The sequence below is a fragment of the Elephas maximus genome, chromosome 10 (assembly GCF_024166365.1).
Source record: "Elephas maximus indicus isolate mEleMax1 chromosome 10, mEleMax1 primary haplotype, whole genome shotgun sequence".
Classification (NCBI taxonomy): domain Eukaryota; kingdom Metazoa; phylum Chordata; class Mammalia; order Proboscidea; family Elephantidae; genus Elephas; species Elephas maximus.
The window spans coordinates 70,723,437-70,750,062 of record NC_064828.1 but is presented as its reverse complement, the minus strand read 5'-3'; the positions used below and the strand labels follow the sequence as shown (position 1 = coordinate 70,750,062).

General features: G+C 39.7%; 2 protein-coding genes across 3 annotated transcripts; one reads left to right on the top strand and one right to left on the bottom strand.

The window, feature by feature from the left end:
• The first annotated feature begins 39 nt into the window (after window positions 1-39).
• Window positions 40-15,646, top strand: TIMM9 (translocase of inner mitochondrial membrane 9). The gene is made up of 5 exons (XM_049897404.1): window positions 40-152; window positions 3,517-3,605; window positions 13,193-13,254; window positions 13,777-13,872; window positions 14,876-15,646. The coding sequence occupies exons 3-5, from the start codon at window positions 13,216-13,218 to the stop codon at window positions 15,008-15,010; spliced, it is 270 nt and encodes an 89-aa protein (XP_049753361.1). The 5' UTR covers window positions 40-152; window positions 3,517-3,605; window positions 13,193-13,215; the 3' UTR covers window positions 15,011-15,646.
• Window positions 5,737-25,070, bottom strand: TOMM20L (translocase of outer mitochondrial membrane 20 like). Of its 2 annotated transcripts, none has more exons than XM_049897402.1 (5): window positions 24,842-25,070; window positions 24,594-24,637; window positions 17,737-17,815; window positions 16,460-16,602; window positions 5,737-10,650 (listed from the first exon to the last, which is right to left on the bottom strand). In XM_049897402.1, the coding sequence occupies exons 1-5, from the start codon at window positions 24,975-24,977 to the stop codon at window positions 10,639-10,641; spliced, it is 414 nt and encodes a 137-aa protein (XP_049753359.1). In that variant the 5' UTR covers window positions 24,978-25,070; the 3' UTR covers window positions 5,737-10,638. The 2 variants fall into 2 exon arrangements, with proteins under 2 accessions (XP_049753359.1, XP_049753358.1); XM_049897401.1 differs by lacking the exon at window positions 5,737-10,650 and adding an exon at window positions 15,434-15,517.
• Window positions 25,071-26,626: the final 1,556 nt, after the last annotated feature.

Below are 26,626 nucleotides of genomic sequence, written 5' to 3'. Positions count from 1 at the left end.
AAGGGTCTATGTGCTATTTGCCTTCGCCGCTCCCACGTGTTCTCTCCCATCCAGCGGCTCCCGACTTGACCCCGGCCCTCCGCCCCTAGACTCGACTGGTAGCGCAGCCTCCCAGCCTCGTACAGGAGTCGTATGCGAGAGCCGGTGCTTAAGTATGGTCTCTTTCTCTGTCCTCAGAATTCCAGGTTTCCGGGCGAGGGGCGGCAGGCTACGCTCTGGAAGAGTAGCGGGGTCTCTCGAGAAGGCCCCCGCATGTATGTGGGGCTGTGGGGGGCTGCGGAGCCGGGCAGGGCGTCGTCAGGGCTCGTTCGGGACTTGCTCGGGGACTATGCCACTGTGCCGAGGGTAAACCTTGAGGCTCTGAGCCGCTCCCAATCTAGGCTTGGGGAATAGGTATCTTGCTTTGGGACCCAGTCTGTAAGGTACCCACGCTATGACCTTGTTCTGACAGGCAGGAGACCCTCTAACTGAAAAAATCCTCTCTAGCCAGAGTACCGGGGCCAGCACCCCTGCTCTGGTCTGTTAATTTTCGAGGACTCGCTATTAAGACCTTTTCTTTTACACTTTACTGGAGGCTTTAAAAACATGAAAGCAAAAAATGTGATCTGGCTTAAATGCTAACTAACCAACTTTATTTATTTTACATCTCAGCTGTGTACTTTCATACAAGAAGTCCCAAGGTTAAAAGGGATTTTAAGGGCCTGGCTTTGGTGAACCCTGTGATTACTCTTTGCACTTTGATGAGTTTCCGTAATTAATGATCACTATTTCCTATTTCAGTTATATTTTCCCCTTCATTATTGGGTTCTTAGGTAGTACCTGTTTGTTCACAATTTCATGTATATTAAAAAAAAAAAATCAAACTCGTTGTTGTTAATTCCAACTCATAGCGACCCTACAGGACAGAGAACTAACCCATAGGGTTTCCAGGGAGCGGCAGGTGAGTTGGAACTGCCGACCTTTTGATAAGCAGCCGAACTCTTACGCAGTGCACCACCAGGGCTCCTCCTGTATTATATAGGTGAATTGAAAAACAGAATTACATTGTCGGGGTTGTGAGAGACCTCGGAGATGATTAAACTCCCTTAATTTCTAGGTATGAAAGAAAAAGTGACCTTTCCTTTCTAGTCTTCAAACTCTGAAAACAAGTCCCCACCTGCTAGATAGGCACTGAATAAAATGTCTTTAATAACTTGATTTGGATCTTCCTGTGCGCCATCCAGTCGATTCTGACTCATAGCGACCATTTCATCTCAAACCTTTAATAGCAAATCTGTTCGTAAAACCCCAGCAGGGTCCCAGATTGATCCTTTATGTCATTTAAGGATCTAATCCAGTGCTCCCAGATCGATCATTTAGGTCTTTGAAGCCAGCCTTTTGATCTGAAAGCAGTACTCAGTAATCTTTCAACTGTATTTTCTCCCCTCTTGCTAATGGTGAGTTAGGGTTGCAGGTAAATCAGACAACTTCCTAAACCTGCAGTAAATAACCTAAAGTGAAAGGACATGTGGTAGAGGCCCATTCTATTAATCCAGTAAGTTAGTTCAGATGACTTTAGACATTAGACCTATGAAATAAAAGACACTGATAGTCCTGGAACAAAAAAGATGGCCCACAAAATTTTTTTTCTTTCTTGGTGTCTTCTTTGTTAACATTTTTTCATTTGCTTTCTCTCTTTACATATAGATACTTTTTGCTGAACCATTTGCAAGTAAGTTGCACACATGATGTTTAGCCATAATTTCTTCAGCATGCATCTCCTTAAAGACATTGTAACCAAGCTACAGTAAAATTATCACACCTAGGAAGATTAATTTATTCAGATTTCCCAAGTATCCCAAAAATGTCTTTATTTTTGTCTCAAAAAATGTTTTCCTTTCGAGAGTCAGAATCTACTCAAGGTCCACACATAAAAGCATGTTTTTGATTGTCATGATTCTTTAGTCTCTTAATGTAGAGCAGTCCTCTATCCCTTTTCTTTATGAGTTTAACTCTTAAAAGATAAGGCCAATCTTATAACTTGTCCCATATTTGGATTTTCCTGATTATTTCCTCTGATCAGAGTCAGGTAAAACAAATGTGGCAAAAAAGCACATAGGTAGTCTTGTGTCCTTATTGCATCCCACCAGGAAACATATCAGAATCCACTGTTTGTGAGACAGTACTAGGTTGAGTCACTTGGATAAGGTGGTAACTACCAGATGTTTCCACTGTAAAGATACAATTTTTCTTTTGTAATAAGTAACCTGCGGAGATGCTTTGAGACTATGGCTATACCTGGTTCCCCCAATAACCTATCACCCAGTGTCTTATCATCCATTCATGATCCTTGCGTGAATCACAAAATTACCAGTTACAGTACCAATGCAACAAGGACCAAGGGCAATTATAATGATATCAGAAGAATTAGTTACTGTGACCCAAGTTTGAGCAGAACTAGAGATTTGACTTCAGACCTGGTACAAATCTTCATATGATTCTAAAAAAAAAAGGAGGGCATCTCCCCATCATATCCTGGTTATTTTTTTCAATATTCAGCAGTTTCTGCAAATTGTTTGTACCTGCGTAATAATGTTCACCTAATAATTTTTTTCAGGGCCCTCGCCAACACTCTGCTCTTCTCCAGGAATTGACTTTCCTTTTGGAAAAGATTAAAATAATTTAGGGAAGGCTATTCTCAATAAGGAAACCCTAGTGGCATAGTGGTTAAGAGCTACGGCTTCCAACCAAAAGGTCAGCGGTTTGAATCCACCAGGTGTTCCTTGGAAATTCTGTGGGGCAGTTCTACTCTGTCCTATAGGGCCGCTATGAATCAGAATCCACTCTATGGTAATGGTGTATCTCAACAACAAAATAAATAAATAATTTTTAAAGTAATTATTTAGGAAAGGAACTAGGTGCCATGGAGAAGAGATAGTGAGCGTGAGAAAATTGTAATTGTAGGTAACAAAAAAAAATTACCAGTATTTTGGGCTTGCTGGAAAGAAGATCAAAAGAACTTGAAGCATGTATTTGGCTACTTGGAGAATAACATTTTTAGGTAGATGATATTAATTACAATAGCTTTTAAGAAACATGGATCTTATGGTACAGTGGGAAAAACAATGGATTTTGAAGTTCAAACATGTTGGTTGGTCCCCATCTGTCCTTGTTACTACTCTGTGTAAATGACCCCCATGTAAATTTCTTAATCTTTTTGAATCATCCCTCCTAAGATTATTAGGAGAATCAGAAGAGAAATGTAATGCATATTTGTTACTTGGAAATATAAGGATAGCATGATAACCCCCCCCAAAAAAAAAAACTCAGTGCCGTTGAGTCGATTCCGACTCATAGCATGATACTAAGTTTTTTTTTTTTTTTTTAATAATAACAAGAATTTTAACCTCAAGGACAGATTGAGGAAACTAATTTCACTTACTGAAGAGGCTTAAACAATGACTTTAGCCAACAGAAGTTTGGATTTTATCAAATAGATTGCCTCAGCAGTCATCTTATAACCTCCTTGTTTTATAGGTAAGGACTCAAGCATCACTGGAGACATTCAAGAAAAGGTTGAACAACCACTATTCCAGAACAGAAAAGAAACTCATGCATCAGAAAAGGTCTGAGCTTGATGACTGCTAAGATCACCCTTTACTATTACATCCCCAGGTTTTATGATGTATTTTGTTTGTCACAAAAACAACTCAGCATTGGTGTAATCATTCCCAAAACGTAACCCAGAGATTCTAGAACTCATCCCTTCCCTGTCTCCAGGTTTCAGCAATATGACCAAGAGTAACCCTTGCTTGAATAATTGTCTTCACCACAACAAACATTTGCTGTAAAATCTGGAAACCAGGACCAAATAAAAGAGCAGCCACATTGCTGATACCTGTTCTCACCATCAGGTGGTTTGTGTGGCTGTTGGACTTTGTTATTCAGCATAATTTATGATTAAATAGCTACAAACTAGAATACTGGAAGACTTGGAAGATCTCAAACTAGCAAGTAAATCTGTATTCACTTTTATCTCCAATATTTTTTAGGGACAGTTGCTTACAATCACCTGTAGCATAATCATGATGTTGGTAAATACAGAGAAGAACTTTGGAGATTTAGCCAGACTTGAGAAAATTGCTGTTAGCTCTTGGGTTTAATTGTAGGTCTGACAATATAATTGGGGGAAAAATACATAAATAGAGAAATACAAAGAAATAAATTGTAACGTTAACATGTAGCTCTCTGAGTAATAGATAATTGACTGCATTACTTTTATAATATGTAAACTTTTTTTTTTTTAAGGAAGAGAAATGTAATGTTTAAGTACTGTATTTTAAAAGACAACACCAAGAAAATAATTTTAAATGAGAATTCATACCAACACCGTGTGGGGGCACTCCTTATCTGTGTCTTGTCAAGACATCCCAATAATAACTGTCATTTGTCACCATGAGTTGTATATACTATGGGGGAGATGGTGGTGGTAGCGTCAGCACAGTGTTGCCAGTCTCTGAAACTTAAAAAACTTTTAAAGATTTTATACTTTGCCTTTCTGAGATCTGGTTGAAAAAGTAAGTATGAATTTTATCTTGAAAAATACAAGGATAGGAAAAAGAACTGGAGTTTGGTATTACGCTTAGCAATCATGTAAATTTCTAAGATGTTGTAAGTAAGAAAATCAGATAGGGCCTTTTTGTTGTGGTGAGCTGTAGAAAGCCTAATTTCTGTGTGTCCTCCTAAAGTACAGTGAGTATACTGTACTAGTTTAAGAATTCTGAAGATTCAGAGTCTAGTGGATTACCTTTTATACCTTCCACTAGAGGCCTGTTGATAAACCAAGTTTCTCAGTGCGTGTTTTATTGTCCTTGTATTTTTTTTCAGTTCCCACAAAACTGGTTTCAGGTAACACCTATTTCTATAAAAGTTGTATTACCAGTTCTTAGATCTTTTCAGGCTGTTTTCCGAGTGGGAAGCCTGAACAGCTCTAGTTGTAAACTTTTGCTAACAGCATTTGCTGTGCTGCATCTTATTCTTTGGCAGGAATTAGAAAGCTGTACAGCCTCTTTTGTTTTTTAATTCAACTTTTTATTTTGATATTATTGTAGATCCACATGCAATTGTAAGATAATGCAGAGATATCCCTTGTGCCCTTTACCCAGTCCCCCAATGGTAACATCTTGTAAAACTGTAATACAGTATAACAACCGGGATGGTAACATTAATACAGTGAAGAAAACAGTTCAATTACAAGGATCTCTCACTTTGCCCTTTTATAACCACATCTATTTCCTTTCTGTCCCAACCCCTTCCTTAAACCCCAGCCACCATCAGTGTTTTCTATTTCTATAATTATGTCCTTTCAAGGATGTTATACGTATATGAAATCATGTGGGATGTAACCATTTGGGATTGACTTTTTTCATCCAGGTTGTTGTATTTCTTTTCTGTTTATTGCTGAGTAGTAGTCCATGATATGGATGTACCAGATTGTTTAATGGTTCACTCACTGTGACGGTTAAGGTTGTGTGTCAACTTGGCTGGACCATGATTCCCAGTGGTTTGGCAATTATGTGATGATGTAGTTTTCTAGTTATATCATGATGTAGTCATCCTCCATGATGTGATCTGATGTGATCAGCCAATCAGTTGTAAGGGGAGTTTCCTTGGGGATGTGGCCTGTACCCAATATATATATATATATATATATATATATATATACACATATATATATATATCTGTATATACATCACACACATACACACACACACACATTCTGGCAAACCTTACTCTCATGCTTATCTGACCTCTAGTTCTTGTGACTTGGGCCAGCGGCCTGCCATATTGCCTGTCGATCTGGGGGTTGTCAGCCTTCACAGCCTGTGAGCCAGGAGCCTGCCATCTTAATCTTACCTGTCGATCTTGAATTCATTAGCCTCTGAGGTCCATAAGCCAGCAGCCTGCTGTTTGACCTACAGATCTTGGGTTCATCAGCTCCTGCAGCTCCATGAGTGAGGATAAGCCCCCAGCCTGATGCCTGACGCATGGACTTGGAAATTGGCAGCCTCTATCCTGTGCTGTCTTCACAATCGCACCTATGCTTGAGCTCATTGTTAAAGCCACTGTGTCATTCCATCTCCTTGAGGGTCTTCCTCTTTTTCAGTGACCCTCTACCAAGCATGATGTCCTTCACCAGGGACTGGTCCCTCCTGATACCATGTCCAAAGTACATGAGACAAAGTCTCACCATCCTTGCTTCTAAGGAACATTCTGGTTGTACTTCTTCCAAGACAAATTTGTTCTTCTGGCAGACCACGGTACATTCAATATTCTTTGCCAACACCATAATTCAAAGGCATTAATTCTTCTTAGGTCTTCCTTTTCATCATCCGGCTTTCGCATGCATATAAGGCAATTGAAAATACCGTGGCTTGGATCAGACGCGGCTTAAAGTCTTCAAAGTGACATCTTTGCTTTTTAACACTTTAAAGAGGTCTTTTGCAGCAGACGTGCCCAATGCAATATGCCATTTGATTTTTTGAGTGCTGCTTCCACGGGCATTGATTGTGGATCCAAGTAAAATGAAATCTTTGACGTCAGTCTTTTCTCCATTTATCATGATGTTGCTCATTGATCCAGTTGTGAGGATTTTTGTTTAATGTTGAGGTGTAATCCATACTGAAGGCTGTAGTCTTTGATCTCATCTGTAAGTGCTTCATGTCCTCTTCACTTTCAGCAAGTAAGGTTTTGTCATCTGCATAATGCAGGTTGTTAACACATCTTCTTCCAATTCTGATGCCCCAGTCCAAATAGTCCAGCTTCTCAGAGTACTTGCTCAGCATACAGATTGAATAAATATGGTGGAAGGATACAACCCTGACGCGCACCTTTCCTGACTTTAAACCATGCCATATCACCTTGTTCTGTTCGAACGACTGCATTGTTGTCTAAGTACAAGTTCCACATGAGCACAATTAAGTGTTCTGGAATTACCATTCTTTACAATGTTGTCTATAATTTGTTATGATCCACACTGTTGAATGCCTTTGCATAGTCTTAAAACACAGGTAGACATCTTTCTGGTATTCTCTGCTTTCAGCCAAGATTCATCTGACATCAGCAATAATGTTCCTTGTTCCACATCCTGTTCTTTATCCAGCTTGAATTTCTGGCAGTTCCCTGTTGATGAGTTGTGGTAGTTTGGTCCATTTCACCTAAGTCTTAAAATTTATGTGTGTAGAGTTGTTTGTAGTATTCCCTTTAATCCTTTTGATATTTGCTGGATCTGTAGTAATATATCCTGTTTCATTCCTAATATTGATCATTTCTGTCTTGTTAGTCTTGCCAGAGGTTTGTCAGTTTCATTGACTTTTCAAAGATTTGTTTCATTGAATTTAGTCTGTTGTTACTCTTTTTTCATTTTCACTGATTTCTGGTAATCTTCTATCTACATGCTTTGGGTTTATTTTGCTCTGATTTTGTAGGTGTTTGAGGTGAGAGTTTTGTTAGACTGTTGCTTTGAGACTTTCCCTCTTTTCTAATGTATGCCTTTAGTGCCATAACTTTTTCTTTTGGTACCACTGCACACAAACTTTGATATTAAAAACAAAACTTCATTGCTTTCACGTCAGTTCCAACTCACAGTAGCTATAGGACCAAGCAGAACTGCCCCATAGGGTTTCCAAGATACAGCTGGTAGATTCAAACTGCCAACCTTTTGGTTAGCAGCCGAATGCTTAACCACTGTGCCACCAGGGCTCCAAACTTTGATATGTTTTTATTTATAGTCAGTTCAATTTTTTTTTTCCCCTTGAGACTTCTTTTTTTGACCCATGGTTTATTTAGAAATACATTGTTTAGTTTTTTTAGTGTTTGGAGATTTTTCCTTTTATCTTAGTGTTACTGATTTCTATTTTGATTCCATTGTGGTTAGAAACACACTCTGTATGGTTTCTGTTCTTTTAATGTTTAAATTAGGTCAGTTTTATGGCCCAGAGTATGATTTGTCTTGGTATATGTTGCACAGGCACTTGATAAAAATGTGTATTCTATGTTGTGGGGTATAATGTTCTGTAAATGTTTAGTTCCTTTTGGTTGATGATGTTATGGATTGAATTGTGTCCCTCCTAAAATATGTGTTGGAATCCTAACCCCTATACCACTTGAGACAGTTTTGGAAACACTGGTGGCATAATGGTTAAGTGCGACGGCTGCTAACCAGAAGTTCAGCAGTTCGAATCCACCAGGTGCTCCTTGGAAACTCTATTGGGGAGTTCTGCCCTGTCCTGTAGGGTTGCTATGAGTTGGAATTGATTTGATGGCAGTGGGTTTAGGTGTTTTTGGAGACAGTTTTATGATTTTTACTTCAGCCACCAAACATAATTTAGAAAACTCAAGAGAAAAAGAAAGCGTACTGTATTTACTTATATTTTTGATTACTGTGTTACTCCTCCTCCTTGATGTTCCAAAACTCCTTTTATCGTTACCTTTTTGTTTTAGAAATTCTCTGTAACCATTGTTAGGCTAGGTCTGCTGGTGATAAGTTCTGTTAGCTTTCCATCTGAAAATGTCTTGATTTCCCCTTCATTCCTAAAGGATATTCCTGCTAAACAATTATTGACAGTTCATTTCTTTCACCACTTGAAAAATGTGTCACTTTCTTCTGGCTTCCATTGTTTCAGATGAGAAATCTGCTGTCATTCTAATTGTTTCTCCCCTATAGGTAAGGTGCTTTTCTTTCACCACTTTCAAGATTTTTTGTTTACCTTTATTTTTTTATTTTCCAGATGTTTCAATATAATGTATATTGGTGTGGATTTTTGGGGGTTTATCCTGTTTGGGGTTTGCTTAGCTTCTTAAATCTGAAGTTTTATAATTTATGTCATGCCAAATATGGGATGTTTTCAGCCATTATTTCATCAGCCCCACCGTCTTTTTCCTCTCCTTCTGGGACTCCCATGACAGGAATGTTAGATCATTCGATATGGTCCTACAGGTCCCTGATATGCTGTTCATTTTTTTCATCTGTTTTCTTTGATATTCTGATTGGGTAATTGTTCTTTCCTCCAGTTCTCTGATTCATTCTTCTGTCACCTCCATTCTCTTGTTGAGTCTGTCCATTGAATTTATTTCAGTTTTTATATTTTTCAGTTCTGAAATTGCCATTTGGTCCTTCATATATTCTGTTTCTTTGATGAAACTTTGTATTTTTTTCATTTCTTTCAAATGTGTTCATAATTGCTCATTGAAGCATTTTTTATAATGGCTGTTTTAAAATCTTTGTCAGATAATTCTAACATTTGTCATCTCAGTGTTATCTTTTTTCATTCAGTTTGAAATCTTAGTTCTTGGTGATCCTCTTTTGTGACATTCTGTGTGTTGTGTTACGAGTCTGTGGATCTTACTTAAACCTTCTCTTTTAACTGGCTTCTTCTAATACCACTCTGGCAGGGGAAGAGGGGGTTGCTGCCTCATTACTGCCAGGCGGAGGTAGACATCAAGACTCCTCACACTTAGTAACACTCAAGGTGGGGCGCCTTGTTACTGTTGGATTGTGATAGGAGTTCCAACTCCCAACTAGGCCTCCATTATACCTCCCTGGTGGGGAGCAGCTGGCCCCCATGTGGCCCCCGCTGACATTATGTAGTGTAGGTTAGGACGGGGTATGTGGTATAATTACCACTGGGCAGCGATACAAGTCCTGAATTTCAACTAGGCCTCCTCTGACTCCACTGTAGAGGGGAGGGGAGGGGTGCCTCCTTGCCAGCAGTGTGGAAGCCTAGCCTCACTGTGGTTTCCATTGACACTGATGAAAATGAGGAGTGGGAAGAAGTTTTATTACCACCCAGCAGATGCCACTCTGTTGGGAGTGCTTTTAACTCATTAGAGCCTGTTTTTGCTGATGTAAGTGGGGAGTGGGTCTCACAGTTTTTTCTGTAGTGTTTGTCTGGAATAGACTGGTTATTGTGTTTTCCACCTTGTAGACTGCCCCTTTTATGGTCTTTTGGCTAGAGAGGGCGAGCTTTTTTGGGGGGGTTGTTTTCTATGTGCTTGATGGCATTTCTGGTTGCTGGCTTCTTCAGTTCCACATCTGGGATATATGAGATAAAAAAGAGACTCACCAGTGTGTTGTTCCTCAGATCCCAAGGTCACTAGCAGTTCTGACCTCTCGCCACCTTAAAGAACCTTATGATTGTTTTGTATGTAATGTCCAGAATTTTTAGTTGGACTTAGCAGGAGTAAGAGGGAACAGTACATCTGTTCTATCTCACCGAATGCAAAAGTCGTATACAACCTTGTTTTATGATATACTTACAGAATCTTCTGTTTCTTTGAGTAGTTAGTAGTATTTTAGCCAGTCATAAATATGCTTCTTGCCTGAGAAGTATGGCTGGTTTCAGAATTAACACAGTCCCTGGTACTTTAGGTATTCAGTAAGTATTTATTGAATGAATATCTACCAGTTAATTAGAATAGTTACTGCAAATATCCCAAATTATAAATAAGTTTAAAATGGATATTAAAAGATGATTCAGTAATTAGGTTTGCATTTCTGTGCAGTTAAGTAGTTGGAGGATATGGAACGAGTGTTTAATGACTTAAGGAAAACTATAATGGATAGTATCTTACCTGGAACATACGAATGAATGATGTTAGTCACAGCAGTATCTGAAAAATTGTGACCTTCAGTTAATTCTTGGTATTTTCCAGGCAGTTTATTTAGTAAACGTATTACTTAAAATGCTGTGAAATGAAACAGGAACAAAAAGTATTCTTGTTAACCTTTCAGGTGTTTATGGAACACTGGTGGTTCAGTGGTAGTATCCTCGCCTTCCATGCAGTAGACCCAGGTTCCATTGCTGGCCAGTGAACCTCAAACGCAGCCACTATCCATCTGTCATTGGAAGTTTGGGTGTTGCTATGATGCTAAACAGATTTCAGCAGAGCTTACAGACTAAGACAGACTAGAAAGAAAGGCCTGATGGTCACTTTTGAAAATTGGCCATTGAAAACTCTATAGGTCACAACACTCTAATCTCATCGTGCCATGGGGTCGCCATGAGTCCAGCCAACTCGACGGCAGCTAACAACAGTAGTTGCCTAAATGCTGGGCTAATCTAAAACCTCTACTGCATTGTTAATCTGTGTTAACTTTCAGCCGCAGAGGTAAAGGAGGTTTAGTAGGAAAAGTAGTTTATATTCCTGTACTGCTAAACCAAAGAGTCTCTAAAGTATACACAGTTGTACTTTTTATTAAACACTATTTCAAAAACTATGGCTGTGACATCTGGACTGAGACTAGGATAGTAAACAGAAAAGAACTGGTGCTTTCCACTGCATATGGAGAAATTGACTTTTCAAAAATGTCAGGATAAGGAAAAAAAAGAGGAAAATGTAAAAGGGGGAAAAGGTGTTTATGTGGTTAGGAATGACACTGCTGTGTGTGTTAATCAAAATGAGAATGCTGATTTTCTTTTCTCTTTTTCATGATGATGGCATGGACTTTGCCCTAAGCTTAAGTTTCTAGTTAGTTTCAACTGCTATAAGCTTGATACTTTTCAGAGTCATTTTAAGTAATAATCAATGAGCTAGTAAGAATGATGTACACTTCCTGTTTCTCTTTTTTGGGCTGGTTATCAGGAAGCTCAAAGCTTAATACAATGCTCAATCACAGAAATTCTGTTAGTGTACAATGTACATACTGAGTATTTCCTTATTTTTCCTTCTACAAAGTGCTTAATTTTCTATTTCAATTTAAACAGCTTTATTATATACAAATCTTTTATATGAGACTGCTTATCCTTTTTAGAACTAGCCAGGATAAATAAATAATGTGATACATTCTTACATCTGAATCAACTGAGCCTGGGTTCTACATTTAGGATATACGAAATTCCTAGTAATTCAGAAAGGTTTTTGGACTTCCTTGTCTTCCCTTCTTTGTTGCCCCCAAGTTAGATCACAAGTATCATATGTTCAGAAGTTTTTGTGATTGCCCTTTTTTAACTGCCGAATGTACAACTACTGTTGTTTCAGAATGGTCTTTTAGAACTCGGAGTATTTTTCATGAGGATCATTTATGTATAAGTGGATGATGTTTGTCAGTGATTAAAAATTCACGTAAGAAGACCAGACTTAATGGTCTGACTGACACTAGAGGAACCACAGGAGACACGGCTTCCAGACTCTCTGTTAACCCAGAACTAAAGCCATTCCTGCAGCCAATTTTTCACACAAAGATTAGACTGGATTATAAAACATAAAGTAACACCCATGAAGAGTGTGCTTCTTAGTTCAAGTAGATACATGAGACTAAATGGACAGCTCCTGTCTGGAGGTGGAATGAGAAGGCAGAAAGGGATAGGAGCTGATTGAATGGACACAGGAAGCCGGGGGTAGAAAAAGGGAGTGTGTTGTCATAGTACAGGGATTGCAACTAGGCTCACATAACAATATCTGTATAAATTTTTGTATGAGAAAATTACCTTGAGCTGTAAACTTTCACCTAAAGCACAATTAAAAAAAAAAAAAAATTAACAGAACCTTTACATTTGCATAGAGATAGTAAAAAGGATCATTTAGTAGCACAGGTCAAAGTTATATTAGCAACCAGTGGGATAGTTAATTCAAGTGCTTGTGGAAGGCACCAGAGATCTCTTGGGCTTTACCTTAAGCAAGGCAAACTATCTTAAAACTGAATATTTAGATAGATGGGTGATGAATAAAACAGGGCCTTTGGGTCCCATAGTAACATTAAGAAAAACTAGTTGCTGTCAAGTCAGTTCCAACTCATGGCGACCCCAAGTGCCTCAGGGTAGAACTATATTCCACAGAGTTTTCAATGGCTGGTTTTCTGGAAGTAGATCACCAGGCCTTTCTTCCAAGGCACCTCTGGGTGGACTCAACCCTACAACTTTTCAGTTAGCAGCCAAGCACATTAACAGTTTGAACCACCCAAGGACATAGTAACATTAAAAAAACTAATTCTAAACTCTAAGGTTCTGTTGTCATTAATGATCAGGGAGGCTGGGAGGTTGGCATATAATTTACATACACAGTTAGAAATTTATAAAATATATAACAATAACTTCAGATAAACTTGTTTCCATTCTGTTTCATATACTATTCTTGTTTTGGTTACCTAACTCTTCAATTAGTCTAAAAATACTTGTTTATAGATTGACAATTTTTTTTTTTAATTTTAAATCAGGTGACTAATAACCATACCAAAATATGGCTGCACAAATACCAGAATCTGATCAGATAAAACAGGTAAGATGTTATAATTAAGGAAAAGGGATTTTATTTAAAAAAAAAAAAAAAAGATATAACCATATCGGTGAGTGATCTCATAAAATAAACATTTATATTTCATTTCCAAGAGTGGATATTAAATGATATGAAGCATATGTATTTTCATTTGACAGATAAGAACTAAATATTCAGCTAGAAAACTGAATCATATTTTGTATAGCCTTTTTTTTTTTTTTTTATTATACACATTTAACTTAGTAGAAGAACCTATGATTTCAAGTATTACAGAGTATTTTACCTGAATATAAAACATTGGTAATTAAGTTTAAAAGCATACTTGTTTTAAAAACCAAACATGACTTGGTGTTGGGATAACTGGAAAAACATACCAAGAAGGTTGCACAACTTAAAGAATATAGTCAGTGTCACTGAAATGTATAGGTAGAACTTACTGAATTGCTGTATGTTGTGCTGTATATATTTTTACCACAATTAAAAAAGGAGGGAGTAACACTAAAGAATTTTCTGATTTGTTTATAGTTTAAGGAATTTCTTGGAACCTACAATAAACTTACAGAAACCTGCTTTTTGGACTGTGTTAAAGACTTCACAACAAGAGAAGTGAAACCTGAAGAGGTATGAATAGTTTTGCCTACTAAAATTTCTCTAAACTTTTGATAAACAATGCAAATAGGATTCCCCTAAGCATTTTTCTTGTTCCCAGTTATAGGAATTTGGGCTACCTTTTGTGTTCTATTGCTTAAAGGAACTGAAGCAGCCAGGGACTCAGGGCATCAGGTTTAACAGTGACAAATTTAATATGACAGTCACATTGTCCCAAGACACACCTTTTTAGAGAAGATGTCTGGGGCTACTGAGTTACTGTACCACAGCAAAAATTCTTACTAGTTAGCTTTCAGTCAAGATGGCCTTGCTTGATAGGGTCTTTCTGTCTGACCCTGAGAACTCACACTGACTAGAAACAGCAGAGCTTGAATTTGATGGCTCAGATTGCATAGGTGGACTCCAAAATCCCAACCCTATCAGAAGTGTTAACTTTTAATATCCCCCATCAAAACATTTATACATTGATTCAAAATGGCATTAAAACTTCCTTCCATGGAAAATATTGATAAACATTCATGCCAAGAACTTAGCATATAATCAGCAATCAATAAGTACTTGCTAAATAACTGACAAAGTTTAGGAGAGATGCTAAGTGTAATATTTTTGTTTAAGAATAAAATGTTGAAAATTCTGCTAAGAATGGGTTTTCTCATTAAAATTGCTATTGGGCCTATATTTTAACCATTGTAAAAAGAGGATGAGAATGGGCGTTTAGTTAATACTGAAACATACCTTCAAGAAAAATAGACCAGAAGCTTCATGAAGGCAGGGCTTACCTACCATTGTTCCTAGTGCCTAGCTAGCAAACTGGTAGGCATTCAGTATACATTATACTTGTCAATAAGTAGAAGTATCAATAATTAAAAGTTTTGGTCATTTGCTACACATTAATACCATTTAATTTTCAGATATAGTCAAAAGCAAAACACCCAATGGTTGTTCTTTTGAAATACGTTTTTAAAAGTTGATATTTTTATGTTGCGTCTTTGGATCTCCCTTTTTTTATTTCTAGATCACCTGTTCAGAACATTGCTTACAGAAATATTTAAAAATGACACAAAGAATATCCATGAGATTTCAGGAATATCATATACAGCAGAATGAAGCTCTGGCAGCCAAAGCAGGACTTCTTGGCCAGCCACGATAGAGAAGTCCTGATGGATGGACTTTTGATATAATATTGCTAACAGTTGTTGCACTAGAAATGAGGATTCATTTGATAGAATCCCCTGAAAGCAAAAGTCACCATGTTAAACTGTCTGTTACGACTGTTAGACAAATGGAAACCACTGGAGAAACACAATTGCTGTGTACCAGGAATAATCAAATAGAAGGTCTTGTTTGTTGTTCAGTGAAAATAAGACGCAACATTTGCTGAGGCCTTAAGATTCAGCAGCTTGGTCACTTGATTAGAAAAATAAACCATTGTTTCTTCAATCATGACTGTTAATTTTAAAGCCAAATATGTGTTCAATCATGTATGAGATAGAAAAAAATTTTATTACTAAAAGTAAAATAAATGGAAGTATCACTGAGTAGTTGTTTATACTATATGGTACCATAGTATTCTGACTGGACTGTGGATACGTTGAAATGTTTTTCAGTCAGGATCATCCTCCAAGTATTCCTGTTCATTCATGTCTGCCTCAAATTGCTGGTAAATACATAAAATAGTTACTTGCTCTCATTTCAATGCACGATCCTTTTTTTGCCTCCCTTCTTGTGTGAGGGTAGGCATTACACATTTTTATCCTGGCTATATTTTCATATATCTTCATGAAAAATCCCGTCTGAGACTAGCTTGGGAATGACTGTTATTCTCTAATAGAGTCTGATTTTTTTGCTTTTGTTGTGTTTTGTTCAAAAACAATCAAGCATGAATGATTCTAAGTCAGACCAACAATATGACATCTGATTAATATGAAAAGTGAACCAAAATTAAAGTAGTTATCTTATGGCTAAATGAATCTGAAACAAATTAAGCATTTCGGGATATTCTGATTGATGCGTAAGTATACGAAACAGTTCGGTAAATGTAAGTGCACTAAAAGCTATTAATCAATTGGCTTATGAATGGATTTCATCTGATACCAATCTAAAGTTGTACTTAATAGAACACTAATTAACCCATATGTTTAATTTTATCAAAACGGTTTCTATAGATTCTCATGTTAATGGAAAGTAGAAGTGTTCTGCTTTGATAATTTACTCTTTTTCTGTATTATATCTAGTTTTTAAGCCATTAAGTCACTTAACAATACCATTTAGCTTATAGGGCTTTATCCACATTACTGCCAATAATTATGATGTCTTTGGAAGTACAAAGATAAACAAAATATTAACAATGCACTCTTTGAAGCTGAAATGTTAAAGCATGGATAATACTCAACAAAATATACAATTCATTATTAGCCAAAGGAATATGAAAGAATAGGCTCGTTTCATCATAAAGCAAGAAAAGCAACCAAAAAGTCAGATACTTACTCATTTAAAACTTTGAGCTACTAACACACATACTTTGCAACTTCTTTGTAATCAAGCTCAACATAGTTATTTACAGTATTCATTTCATAAAGATAGTTAAATATGTGCTTACCTGGCAAATAAGGGGAATTTTGTGCAACAGCATCTCAAATACCTTGGGAGGGAGGGTGAGTTTGAAAACTTTCAGAAGTTCCTGTGGTTGCCCACACAGTAAAAGGGCATTGCTGAGATGTTCGACCCCCATTCTATGCTCTCCTGAAACAGATTAATGAATTTTAAGCTTTTTCAAGATATGACATGTATTATATATCCAGGGGAGAAAAATCAGAGATTTATGAAATTTGATTTCTAAGTAAAGTTCTACAGGCATCATTCCATTAGACAGTACAGGAATGATGGTTCATCATTTGATCATCAGAAATAAGTACTATTGCTTTATTATCTGTTTTTGATGAAGACTGAAGTTGTCAAGGATTTCATTTTACTTGGATCCACAATCAACACCCATGGAAGCGGCAGTTGCAACATCAGAAGACACACTGCATTGGGCAAATCTGCTGCAAATGACCTCTTTAAAGTGTTGAAGACTTGAAGACTAAGGTGCGCCTGACCCAAGCCATGGTATTTTCAATAGCATCATATGCATGTGAAAGCTGGACGATGAATAAGGAAGACAGAAGAAGAATTGATGCCTTTGAATTATGGTGTTGGTGAAGACTATTGACTATACCACGGACTGCCAAAAGAACAAACAAATCTGTTTTGGAAGAAGTGCAACCAGAATGCTCCTTAGAAGCAAGGATGGAGAGACTACATCTTACATACTTTGGACATGTTGTCAGGAGAGATAAGTCCCTGGAGAAGGACATCATGCTTGGTAAACTACGGGGTCAATGAAAAAAAGGAAGACCTTCAACAAGATGGAGTGACACAGTGGCTGCAGCAGTGGGCTTACGCATAATGATTGTGGGTATGGCACAGGACCAGGCAATGTTTTGTTCCGTTGTACACAGTGTCACTATGAGTCAGAACTGACTCAATGGCACCTAACAGCAACAACATTGCTTTGTTAAGAATTCTCTAATGAGACAGCGTTCTTACATTTAGTAATCTGGAAAATCCACTTACTTTTACCTGACAATAAATGAGATTTTCTTGTATTTGGTTTTGCTCTCCAATCTGCCCACTTCTAACACTGTAATATAAACTTTACAGTAGGGTAGAGCTAGACAGTGTGATGAAGCTTAAAATGCTAAGACAGCTTCATATTAACTGAAGCAAGTTGGTTAACACATCTACTTATTTGACATTCAAGTACTAATCAACAAATATTTCTTTAACGTAAAGTATCATAAATAACTACTTACAGAATAACATTTACATTCTTACCTCTAGATAACCAAAGTTCTCCCATCTGTACCTCATGCAGAAGAAGTTCTTGCAATTTTTCATTTGCTGAATCCCACAACTAAAAGATTCACAAAATATATTTAACAGTGAGTAATGAGCATATACTATACGGTGACTGATCACACTAATTAAAAAAAAAAAAAACTAAATTTCCAAAGCCAAAGTATGACATAAGGCAGTACTTTATAATATTTAAACCAGTTTCTTAAAATGGAGTTACAATTCCAGCTGATAGAGAAAACAAATACATGGCATATTCAAGTTAGACTGAGATTCTTAAAATAACCTTCATCCATGTAACTATAAAAAGGTGGAACCCTGGTGACACAGTGGTTCAGAGCCTCAGCTTCTATCCAAAAAGATTAGCAGTGCAACAACGATGAATCCACGAAACATAGCATGGATGAATCTGGAAGGCATTATGCTGAGTGAAATTAGTCACAGAAGGGCAAGTATTGTATGAGACCACTGTTATAAGAATTCAATAAAAGGTTTAAACACAGAAGAAAACATTCTTTGATGGTTATGAGGGTGGGGAGGGAGGGAGATGGGTATTGACTAGGTAATATATAAGAATTATCTTAGGTAAAGGGAAAGACAACACACAATACAGGGGAAATCAGCACAGCTGGACTAAACCAAAAGCTTAAGAAGTTTCCTGAATACAACCAAACACTTAGAGTAGCCGGAGCAGGGGCCTGGGGACCATGGTTTCAGGGGACATCTAGGTCAATTGGCATGACAAAGTTGATTAAGAAAATGTTCTGCATCCCACTTTGGTGAGTGGCGTCTGGGGTCTTAAAAGCTAGCAAGTGGCCATCTAAGGTGCATCAATTGGTCCCAACCCATCTGGAGCAAAGGAGAATGAAGAACACCAAAGAGTCAAGGAAAATATGAGCCTAAGAGACAGAAAGGGCCACATAAACCAGAGACTCCATCAGCTTGAGACCAGAAGAACTAGATGGTGCCCGGCTACCACCAATGACTGCGCTGACAGGGAACACAACAGAGAGTCCCTGACGGAGCAGGAGAAAATTAGGGTGCAGAACTCAAATTCTAGTAAAAAGATTAGACTTAATGGTCTGACTGAGACTGGAGGAACCCCAGAAGACATGGTCCCTGGACTGTTGTTAAAGCAGAACTAAAACCATTCCCGAAGCCAACTCTTTGGACAGATTAGACTGGACTATAAGACCTAAAATAATACTCGCGAAGACTGTGCTTCTTAGTTGCTTCTTAGTTCAAGTAGATACATGAGACTAAATGGGCAGCTCCTGTTCAGAGGCAAGATGACAAGGCATAAAGGGACAGGAGCTGGTTGAATGGATATGGGAAATCCAGAGTGGAAAGGAGGAGTGTGGTGTCACACTATAGAGGGAGCAACTAGGGTCATGTAACAATGTGTGTATAAATTTTTATAGGAGAAACTAGAGCTGTAAACTTTCACTTAAAGCACAATAAAAAATAAAAAATAACAGGGATTACACATGTTTTAAAAAGATATACCAGGTCTTTCCTTATAGGAAACAATATAAATGTAAATAAAGATACCACCAAAAAAAAGATAGTTCGAATCCACCAGCTGCTCCTTACTGTATCCTATAAGGGTCACTATGAGTTGGAATCAACTCAACAACAACAGGTCTTCTTGGTTTTTATAACAAAGATAGTTTTGTATGTTGTAAAGCTATTTTCCTGTCTAGGTAGGGTATTAACAGTGCTGTGTTTATTTCGTTGCATTGGTTTCTCTGGCCTACAGGGTCATTTAGATCAGGATCCCTGTTCATGCAGCATAATTCTCTAGCAAACCAAAAAAACGAAACCTGGTGCCACTGAGTTGATTCTGATTCACTGACCCCCTAGGACGAGTAGAACTGCCCCATAGGGTTTATAAGACTGTAAATCTTTACAGAAGCAAACTGCCATATCTTTCTCCTGCAGAGCAGCTGGTGGGTTCAAACTGCTGGCCTTTCACTTAGCAGCTGGGTGTTTAACCACTGTACCATCAAGGCTCCAACTCTCTAGCAAAAACCAAAACCTAACCTGTTGCGGTCGAGTCGATTCCAACTCACAGTGACCCTATAGAACAGGGTAGAACTGCCCCACAGGGTTTCCAAGGAGGCTGGTGGATTCAAACTGCCAGCCTTTTGGTTAGCTGCTGCAGCTCTTAACCATTGCATCACCAGGGCTTCAGCTGTCCAGTAGGCAGGCAAAAAGATACGCTAAGGCTTTTGTATGGGAACCCTCAAAAGTAGAGGGGTAAAGGGCATGGTGAGTGGTCGGCAGTTAGTGCTCCAAAGAGACACTGTAGTTCACTGCAGTCTAGCTCAGGAAGGTGACCATAGCCACAGGATAGCATCATCCCTGGTAAGAGGCCCAGGACTGGTCTTCGAAGGTAGGGTAGGCAGGTGTTAGCCTAGAATATCAGTTCCACTGCCAGTCACTTCATCTTCAATCTTTTACATCCAGAGAGTTTTTTGTATTTGTTTTCCCCAAGAATTCTCTCTGTAAAATGGGAACCTAGGAGTGGTTCATTTTAAGCTTTTATCAGTAAACATGCTAATGATCAGTAACAACCATAGGTTTCATTCAACAGATGTTTAGTGAGAACAGGACTCTAGGAAGAGCTGGAAGGAATAGGAAACCAAGACCCCATGTGTCCATCCACAAGGAGCTTACAGTCTAACCAAGGAAAATGACCAGTACCCTTAGGTACAACAGTGAAGTCCAATGTCAAGGGCTCAAAGCACAGAGACCTTACATCTAGTTGGGGAATAAAGAAAGGTTTCCCAGAAAAGATAGCATTTGAGATGTGGCGAGGTTCAGTGAATGTTTTGGTGAAGAAAATACAAGTGATGGAAAATTGCAGGGAGATACCAAGTGATCTTAAATAATTTAGCTGGATTATGATGAGATGAGTGAGGGGGAAATCTAATGGTAACAATAATAATAACTGCCAATTATTGAAAGCCAGCTATGGACTAGGAACTTTACATATATTATTTCTAATCTTAGGAATATAAAGTGTTACTATAGAAGGAACCCATGAAAGGCCAAGATGCCAAGCTAACCTGCAGAGTAGGGAGCTACTGCAAGGAGTTATATATTCAGAGCTACCATAGAGAGAAAGAATTTACTCTGTTAGCACAAGAATGGGCAGGGAGACTAGGTAGAATATGACTGGGAAAGCCTGGGTAAGGGAATAAAAGCCTGAAGTGGTGTGGAAGCATTAGAAACAGAGAGTAAAGTATGTGATAAGCTGTAGAAAAACAAGAATTTGGAACTGATTGTGGAGAATGAGGCTGATATTTAAGCAAGATGAAGTGGGGTCACAGCAGGGAGGCTAGTGATACTAGGAGCATCACGAAGAAGCAGAGGAGGAGGAGCAGTGAAGAGGGACCAGATGATGACTTTACTTTGGAACGTACGAAGGTGAGATGCCTTAAGAGCAGAAGACAGCGTCTGGCAGGTAGGCATGTGGCTCTGAATTCTTCAGGAGACTGGATGTAGAGAAGTACATCTGACAATCAGGTGTGGAGAAGGGAAAGAGCTCCTAGGGAGAAGAAGGAAGAGAATACCTGAAGGGTCTGTTAAGACTACAGTTTCATGGGCTCTACCCAGACCTACTGAAACAATCCTTAGGAATAGGGCCTAGGAATCTAAATTTTAACAAGTTCCTCAGGTAATTCTTACGCACTCTAAAGCCTGAGAATCCCTTGGACTATTCTTGACCTCCTAAATCAGAGTCGCTGGTGCTAGGATCAAATAACCTTTTCTAACAAACACCCCAGATAAATCAAATGGACCACACTTTGAGAAAGAAAAAGGTACTGGGATAAGAAAGATCCTAGAAGAGGTGGAAGGGGAGAACTCTGCCTAGGTTTATTCATGTATAAAATGAGAAGAACTGAGTTACGAGGATATGATAAAACATTTGAAAAATCCTGCTTCAGCCTCTTCTTTTTACATAATTCAGAGCTTCAGTATTTCCCACCTGAACTGCCACTGAACTGATTTTCCTGTTTCCAACTTCCTTCCACCACCCCGTCTTCCATAATGACAATAGAATGATCTTCCTTAAAAAATGAAATAAAACAAATAATTGCATCCCTTCTCTGAAATAAAGTCACCTTCACTGATTATCCATCACAACAGAAAAATCTCCACTTCTCAGTTTGGCATTCAAAGCTTCCCACAATAAAACACCAACTGGTTTTGTTTCCCACTATAACCCACCACTAAGCTATCTTTCAGGCCACTGCATTCCCTGAATACTGCAATTTTGGGGTTCGTGCCTCAGCACAAGCTGTTTCCTTCTGCCTAGAGTGAACAACAATATTCAGCAAATATTTGCTGACCACCTACAATGTGCTAGACGTTGTAGGCACTGGGGAGACAACGGAGAATAAAACACAAAGTCTGCTCTTAGGGAGCTTAGTCAAATAAGTAGAAAGCGTTAATCAAATAATCACACAAACAAACGTGCAAATGCAACTATGGATGATGGCAATGAAAGACAGGATCACGGAGTTGTACAAGGCTCTACCTCAATCAGGGAGGTCAGAGAAGGTATCTTCCTATCTAGCTCCTCAGACACTCCCTGCCAGACTTCCTTAAAAAAAAAACAGTGTCAAAATCTGATTCCTGCCTGTCTGTGACCCTTTAATCAAGCAGTCATCGTGAACTATCCACTCTTCCTGGACAATTTATCTCACATCTATTCCAGTTATCACTGACACCACCATAGTTCAAAACTTTTATAGTTCTCACCTGTACTGCTCCAACAGCTTGTTCCCCTCAATGCATCTAGCTCACTCCTGCCACATCAAACTAAAAAAGTTTTTTCTTTTTAATTTTAATTCCTGCCCAGAAATATTTTGTACTTTTCCCATTAAATATGAATTTCTTAACCCTGCCTTCAAAGCCTTTCCTAATTCGACCACTACTTAGTTCTCCAACCTTACCTCCCACTATTCCCCACTGTGACTCCATTGCCTACCTGACTTCCTGAATAGGCCTGGCAGATTGCACGCTCTGTACCTCTATGAATGTGCAGTTCTCTCCATCCTAAATGCTGTCTCCCCCTGAAAACAGGCCTCGAACTCGGCACATTTTTCCAGGCTCGGTTCAGTGTTCTGACTTCTCCCCACCAAAGTCTTTCCAGGACTGCATTTTCCAAAAATAGCCACAGCAATATTCCTGGTCCCAGGGGTTCTTCAAAAGCCTTGCTTTTCCCCCACCAAAAAGGAGAGTCTATTTCCCCTCCCTTGAAATTGAGCAAGCCTCAATGTTGCAGAAGTTGCACCACCTGGCACTCTTGCTCTCTATACAAACACACACAAAAACACATTTGTTTGCCTCCTTAGGACCCAGCCACCATGCTGTAAAGAAGTCCAGGCCATATGGAGTGCTCTGGCCAACAGCCACCAAATATGTGAAGGAATGAATGAGTTTTCAAATGGCCCGCCCCCAGTCCTTGAGCCTCCATGGCTGAAGCTGAGTGGAGCAGGGAAGAGCCTGTGTACACTGCAAATTCTAGTGCAAAATAGATATTGTTTTAAACCAGTAAGCTTAAAACAGGAATTAGCAGATGGAACAACTTCCCTGATAATCCAAACTTGAAAATGATCTCTGCCTCCTCTGATCTGTTCCTGCATTTGTTGGCCTCATCCACTGCCTTGTTTTGGGGGTTATTCTTACTCCTCTGTTGCTGTCTTCTGCCACATCTAGGACAGTGCCTTACATACAGGAGGCTTTCATTGACTTACCAACTGAATGAATGAAGGCTGACTTGGTTAATTCTGAAAATGCATACAAGAACCTAAGAACTATCTACAGCACTTAAGAGCTGATGTGAGTTCGTTAAACTGGGCCAACTACCAAGATGATTGCTTGTAATTGTTATTTAAAAATAAATGCCATTTTATCTGCTTCTGAGTTAGAAGAAAAGCCCTATATTACAGAAACTGGTGGCGTAGGGTTACTGCCCCATAACCCTTGCCCAGCCTGGGTTTCTAAGTGTCCTGTGTGGCTCTTTCAAGGCAAAAGCTCCTCTTCCTTGTTTCAATTAAAAGCACCAGTTCTTACGTGTTTATAGCTGTGTTTATAAGCTGAAATTGTCCCTCCTTTCCTTCCTTTTGCAGTAAGAGAATAAAATCTAAAAAATAAGGCAGCACCTAAGTAGGGCAAGGGCAGGCCTCTGCTCCGTCTGATGGTACTACCCAAACCAACCGTGCGTGTGGACTAGATTCCGACTGCCCCATAGGGTTTCCAAGGCTGTAATCTTTACAGACACATACTGTGGACATGTTATCAGGAAAGACCAGTCCTGGAGCAGGAAGGCCCTGTATTATATCACGCTTGGTAAAGTAGAGGGTCAGCGGAAAAAGAGGAAGGCCCCCAGAGAGATGGATTGACACAGTGGTCTGCAACAGTGGGCTCAAGTAGAGAAACGATCATAAGGGTGTTGCAGGACTGGGCATTGTTTGTTATACATAGGGTCACTGTTAGTCAGAACCGACTCCACGGCACCTAACAATCTTTATGGAAGCGGACTGACACCTGCTTAGATGCTCTCCCTCCAACGGCTGGTGGGGTCGAACTGTCAACCTTTCCGTTAGCAGCCACGCGCTTAACCACTACGCCACCAGAGCCCCGTACCTGAACCAAAACTAAATCAAACCCAATCCGTTGCCCTGGAGTCACTCTGCCTTACAGAGGCCTGGGAAAAACCTGCTGGGTGAATCAACTATAAGACCCTAAAGCCAGGCCAGGAAACTATCGGAAGTGAAAAGGAACTCACTAAAAACACCACCAGTGCATCTAAAGCATTTCACCTGCGCACCCCGTTCCTTAGCCTGTGCCTGTTCCGCTCTTCTTTCTGCAAACACAACATGGCACGTGCTGGTTGGAGGCTCGTCCCAAGGCCGGCGTGGGCCCACCTGTCCCGCCCGCCCGGCGCCACTGGCCCCAAGGCGGCGGCGACGGTGTCTGCACTCGCGGCCCGGCCTCGCCTAGGGGGTCCGGCCCGTCCGGAGGCCCGCCCTGCCCAGCTCAGCCGCGCCTCCACCTCCGCCGCACTCACTGTCCCGCAGGCGGCGCTTGAAAGCGGGGTCGCCGCGCCGCTTCCGGTCGAAATACACACAGTAGCCGAGAAAGGCGACGACGCCGCAGACCGCCAGGGCCGCCAGGAGGCCGAGGAGGGTGCGGACGCCGGGCATCCGGCCGCGGGCGCCCCACGAGCCGAGCGTTGGACGCGGGCTGGCGAGCGCGGTGCCCCCGGCCGGCAGGGGGCGTCGGCACAGCGGCCCAACCCCGGCCTCCTGGCTTTCCGGGCGCCCCAACCAGCCCGTCGACGCCTCGCACGAAGGCTTTCAGACAGATGAGAAAACCGAGGTTCGGAAAGTGTGGGAAGTATCACAAACACCGAGCAGCTCAGAGCTGTTCGAACCCAGGTTTGTCGCACTCCACATTCTGAATCCCTTTCAGAAACACGCCCCGCCCCTATGCTTAGGATACCCATGCGGGGCAGTCTGGTTAGCTGAGGTCTGAGCTCTCCTTAGGCCTCTGTTCTCTTACCTGCAAAATGAAGTCGATTCTAAGGTCAACAAGGGCCATCTCCTGGTTCACAACACTGCCCACTGGGCACCTGCACAGAAACCCAGTCTGGTCTCCTGTCTTCCTTTGTTACCCGAGAGGTCTCAGCCCAAAGTTCCCAACACCTTAGGGAGAGGAGGGAGGAATTTGAAACAAAATTTACCCTAGAAAAAACATTATTTGCTGGCTTAGGCGTGGTAATCAGAGGTCTCTGAGCAAAAAGAGTTACCAGAGAGACTCATGACACTTGCTGGCCTAGATGTTCCTCTAATATTTGCCTTATTTAGCAGACTCAGCAGGAAAAAAAAAAAAGGTAAGGCTTTGACCCAAATACCAAAGGGTTTTTTTTTTTTTTTAATTTTTATATTAAGCCAAAAAGAAGGCATAAGCTAGGTTAAGAACCTCAAGAACTAAATATATATATATATTTTTCCCTTAGGTTATCCAACTGCTATTCGGCGCACAAGCCTCTAGTATGTGCAAAGCAAGATGCTCGTTATGCTACCAATACCAATGACATTGACAAGTAGCCTCTGCCCACACAATGTCAGTTAGCAGGTGTTAAGTTACATACAAATGCTTCATTGAGCATTGTATATTTTTTTTCTATAACTCTTTGGCTGTTGTCAACAACCGATTGTAAACACTAATAGAAGACCGAATCAGCATCCAGTAACTGTTACAGGTGATCTGGGAGTGGTTTTTGGTCCAGAACCTTGATGACTGGTTAGCCCAGCTCTAAATGATCTTTTTCTAGGCTGATTGCTCCTGTCTTCTAACACCACCACTCTACTGCTTTCTATTCCCATCCTTCATTTCCACTGAGCTCATAGTTAGCCCCTGTGGTACATGAAAATGGGTGGGGCCAGAGAAACTGCACTAGGTAGGTGTTCAGGGACATAGTAAGCAGTGACATGTAAAGGTAGGAGAATTATTACAGCAATTAGAAACACATTACTGAAGTTGAAATTGCCAGAGACCTTGAGGAAAACTGAAAAAAATTTCAAGCAAATTTCCATGTTAAAGATTTTTCTTCTCAAATATAGACCAACACTCTTGTTGGTGATCAGAATTCCTATAAAGCTTTAGTCAAGCTCTTTATAAGGTAGAGGAAGTTCTTTTCTATTCCCAGTTTGCTGAGTTTTTATCAGAAATGGATGTTGGATTTTGTCATATGTTTTCCCTGCATCATATGGTTTTTCTTTTTTGTTGTTAATATCGTGAACTATATGGTTTTTGAATGTTAAACCAACCCTGCATACCTGGGATGAAT

What these genes read in the sequence shown, in the direction of transcription:
- TIMM9 (XM_049897404.1), top strand. Translation starts at nt 13,216, where the DNA reads ATGGCTGCACAAATACCAGAATCTGATCAGATAAAACAG. An exon ending in AATCTGATCAGATAAAACAG is followed by an intron (nt 13,255 to 13,776) that starts GTAAGATGTTAT and finishes ATTTGTTTATAG; the next exon opens with TTTAAGGAATTTCTTGGAAC. An exon ending in GAGAAGTGAAACCTGAAGAG is followed by an intron (nt 13,873 to 14,875) that starts GTATGAATAGTT and finishes TTTTATTTCTAG; the next exon opens with ATCACCTGTTCAGAACATTG.
- TOMM20L (XM_049897401.1), bottom strand. Translation starts at nt 24,977, where the DNA reads ATGCCCGGCGTCCGCACCCTCCTCGGCCTCCTGGCGGCCCTGGCGGTC. An exon ending in AGAACTTTGGTTATCTAGAG is followed by an intron (nt 16,603 to 17,736) that starts GTAAGAATGTAA and finishes AATCTGTTTCAG; the next exon opens with GAGAGCATAGAATGGGGGTC. An exon ending in AAATTCCCCTTATTTGCCAG is followed by an intron (nt 15,518 to 16,459) that starts GTAAGCACATAT and finishes TGTATTTACCAG; the next exon opens with CAATTTGAGGCAGACATGAA.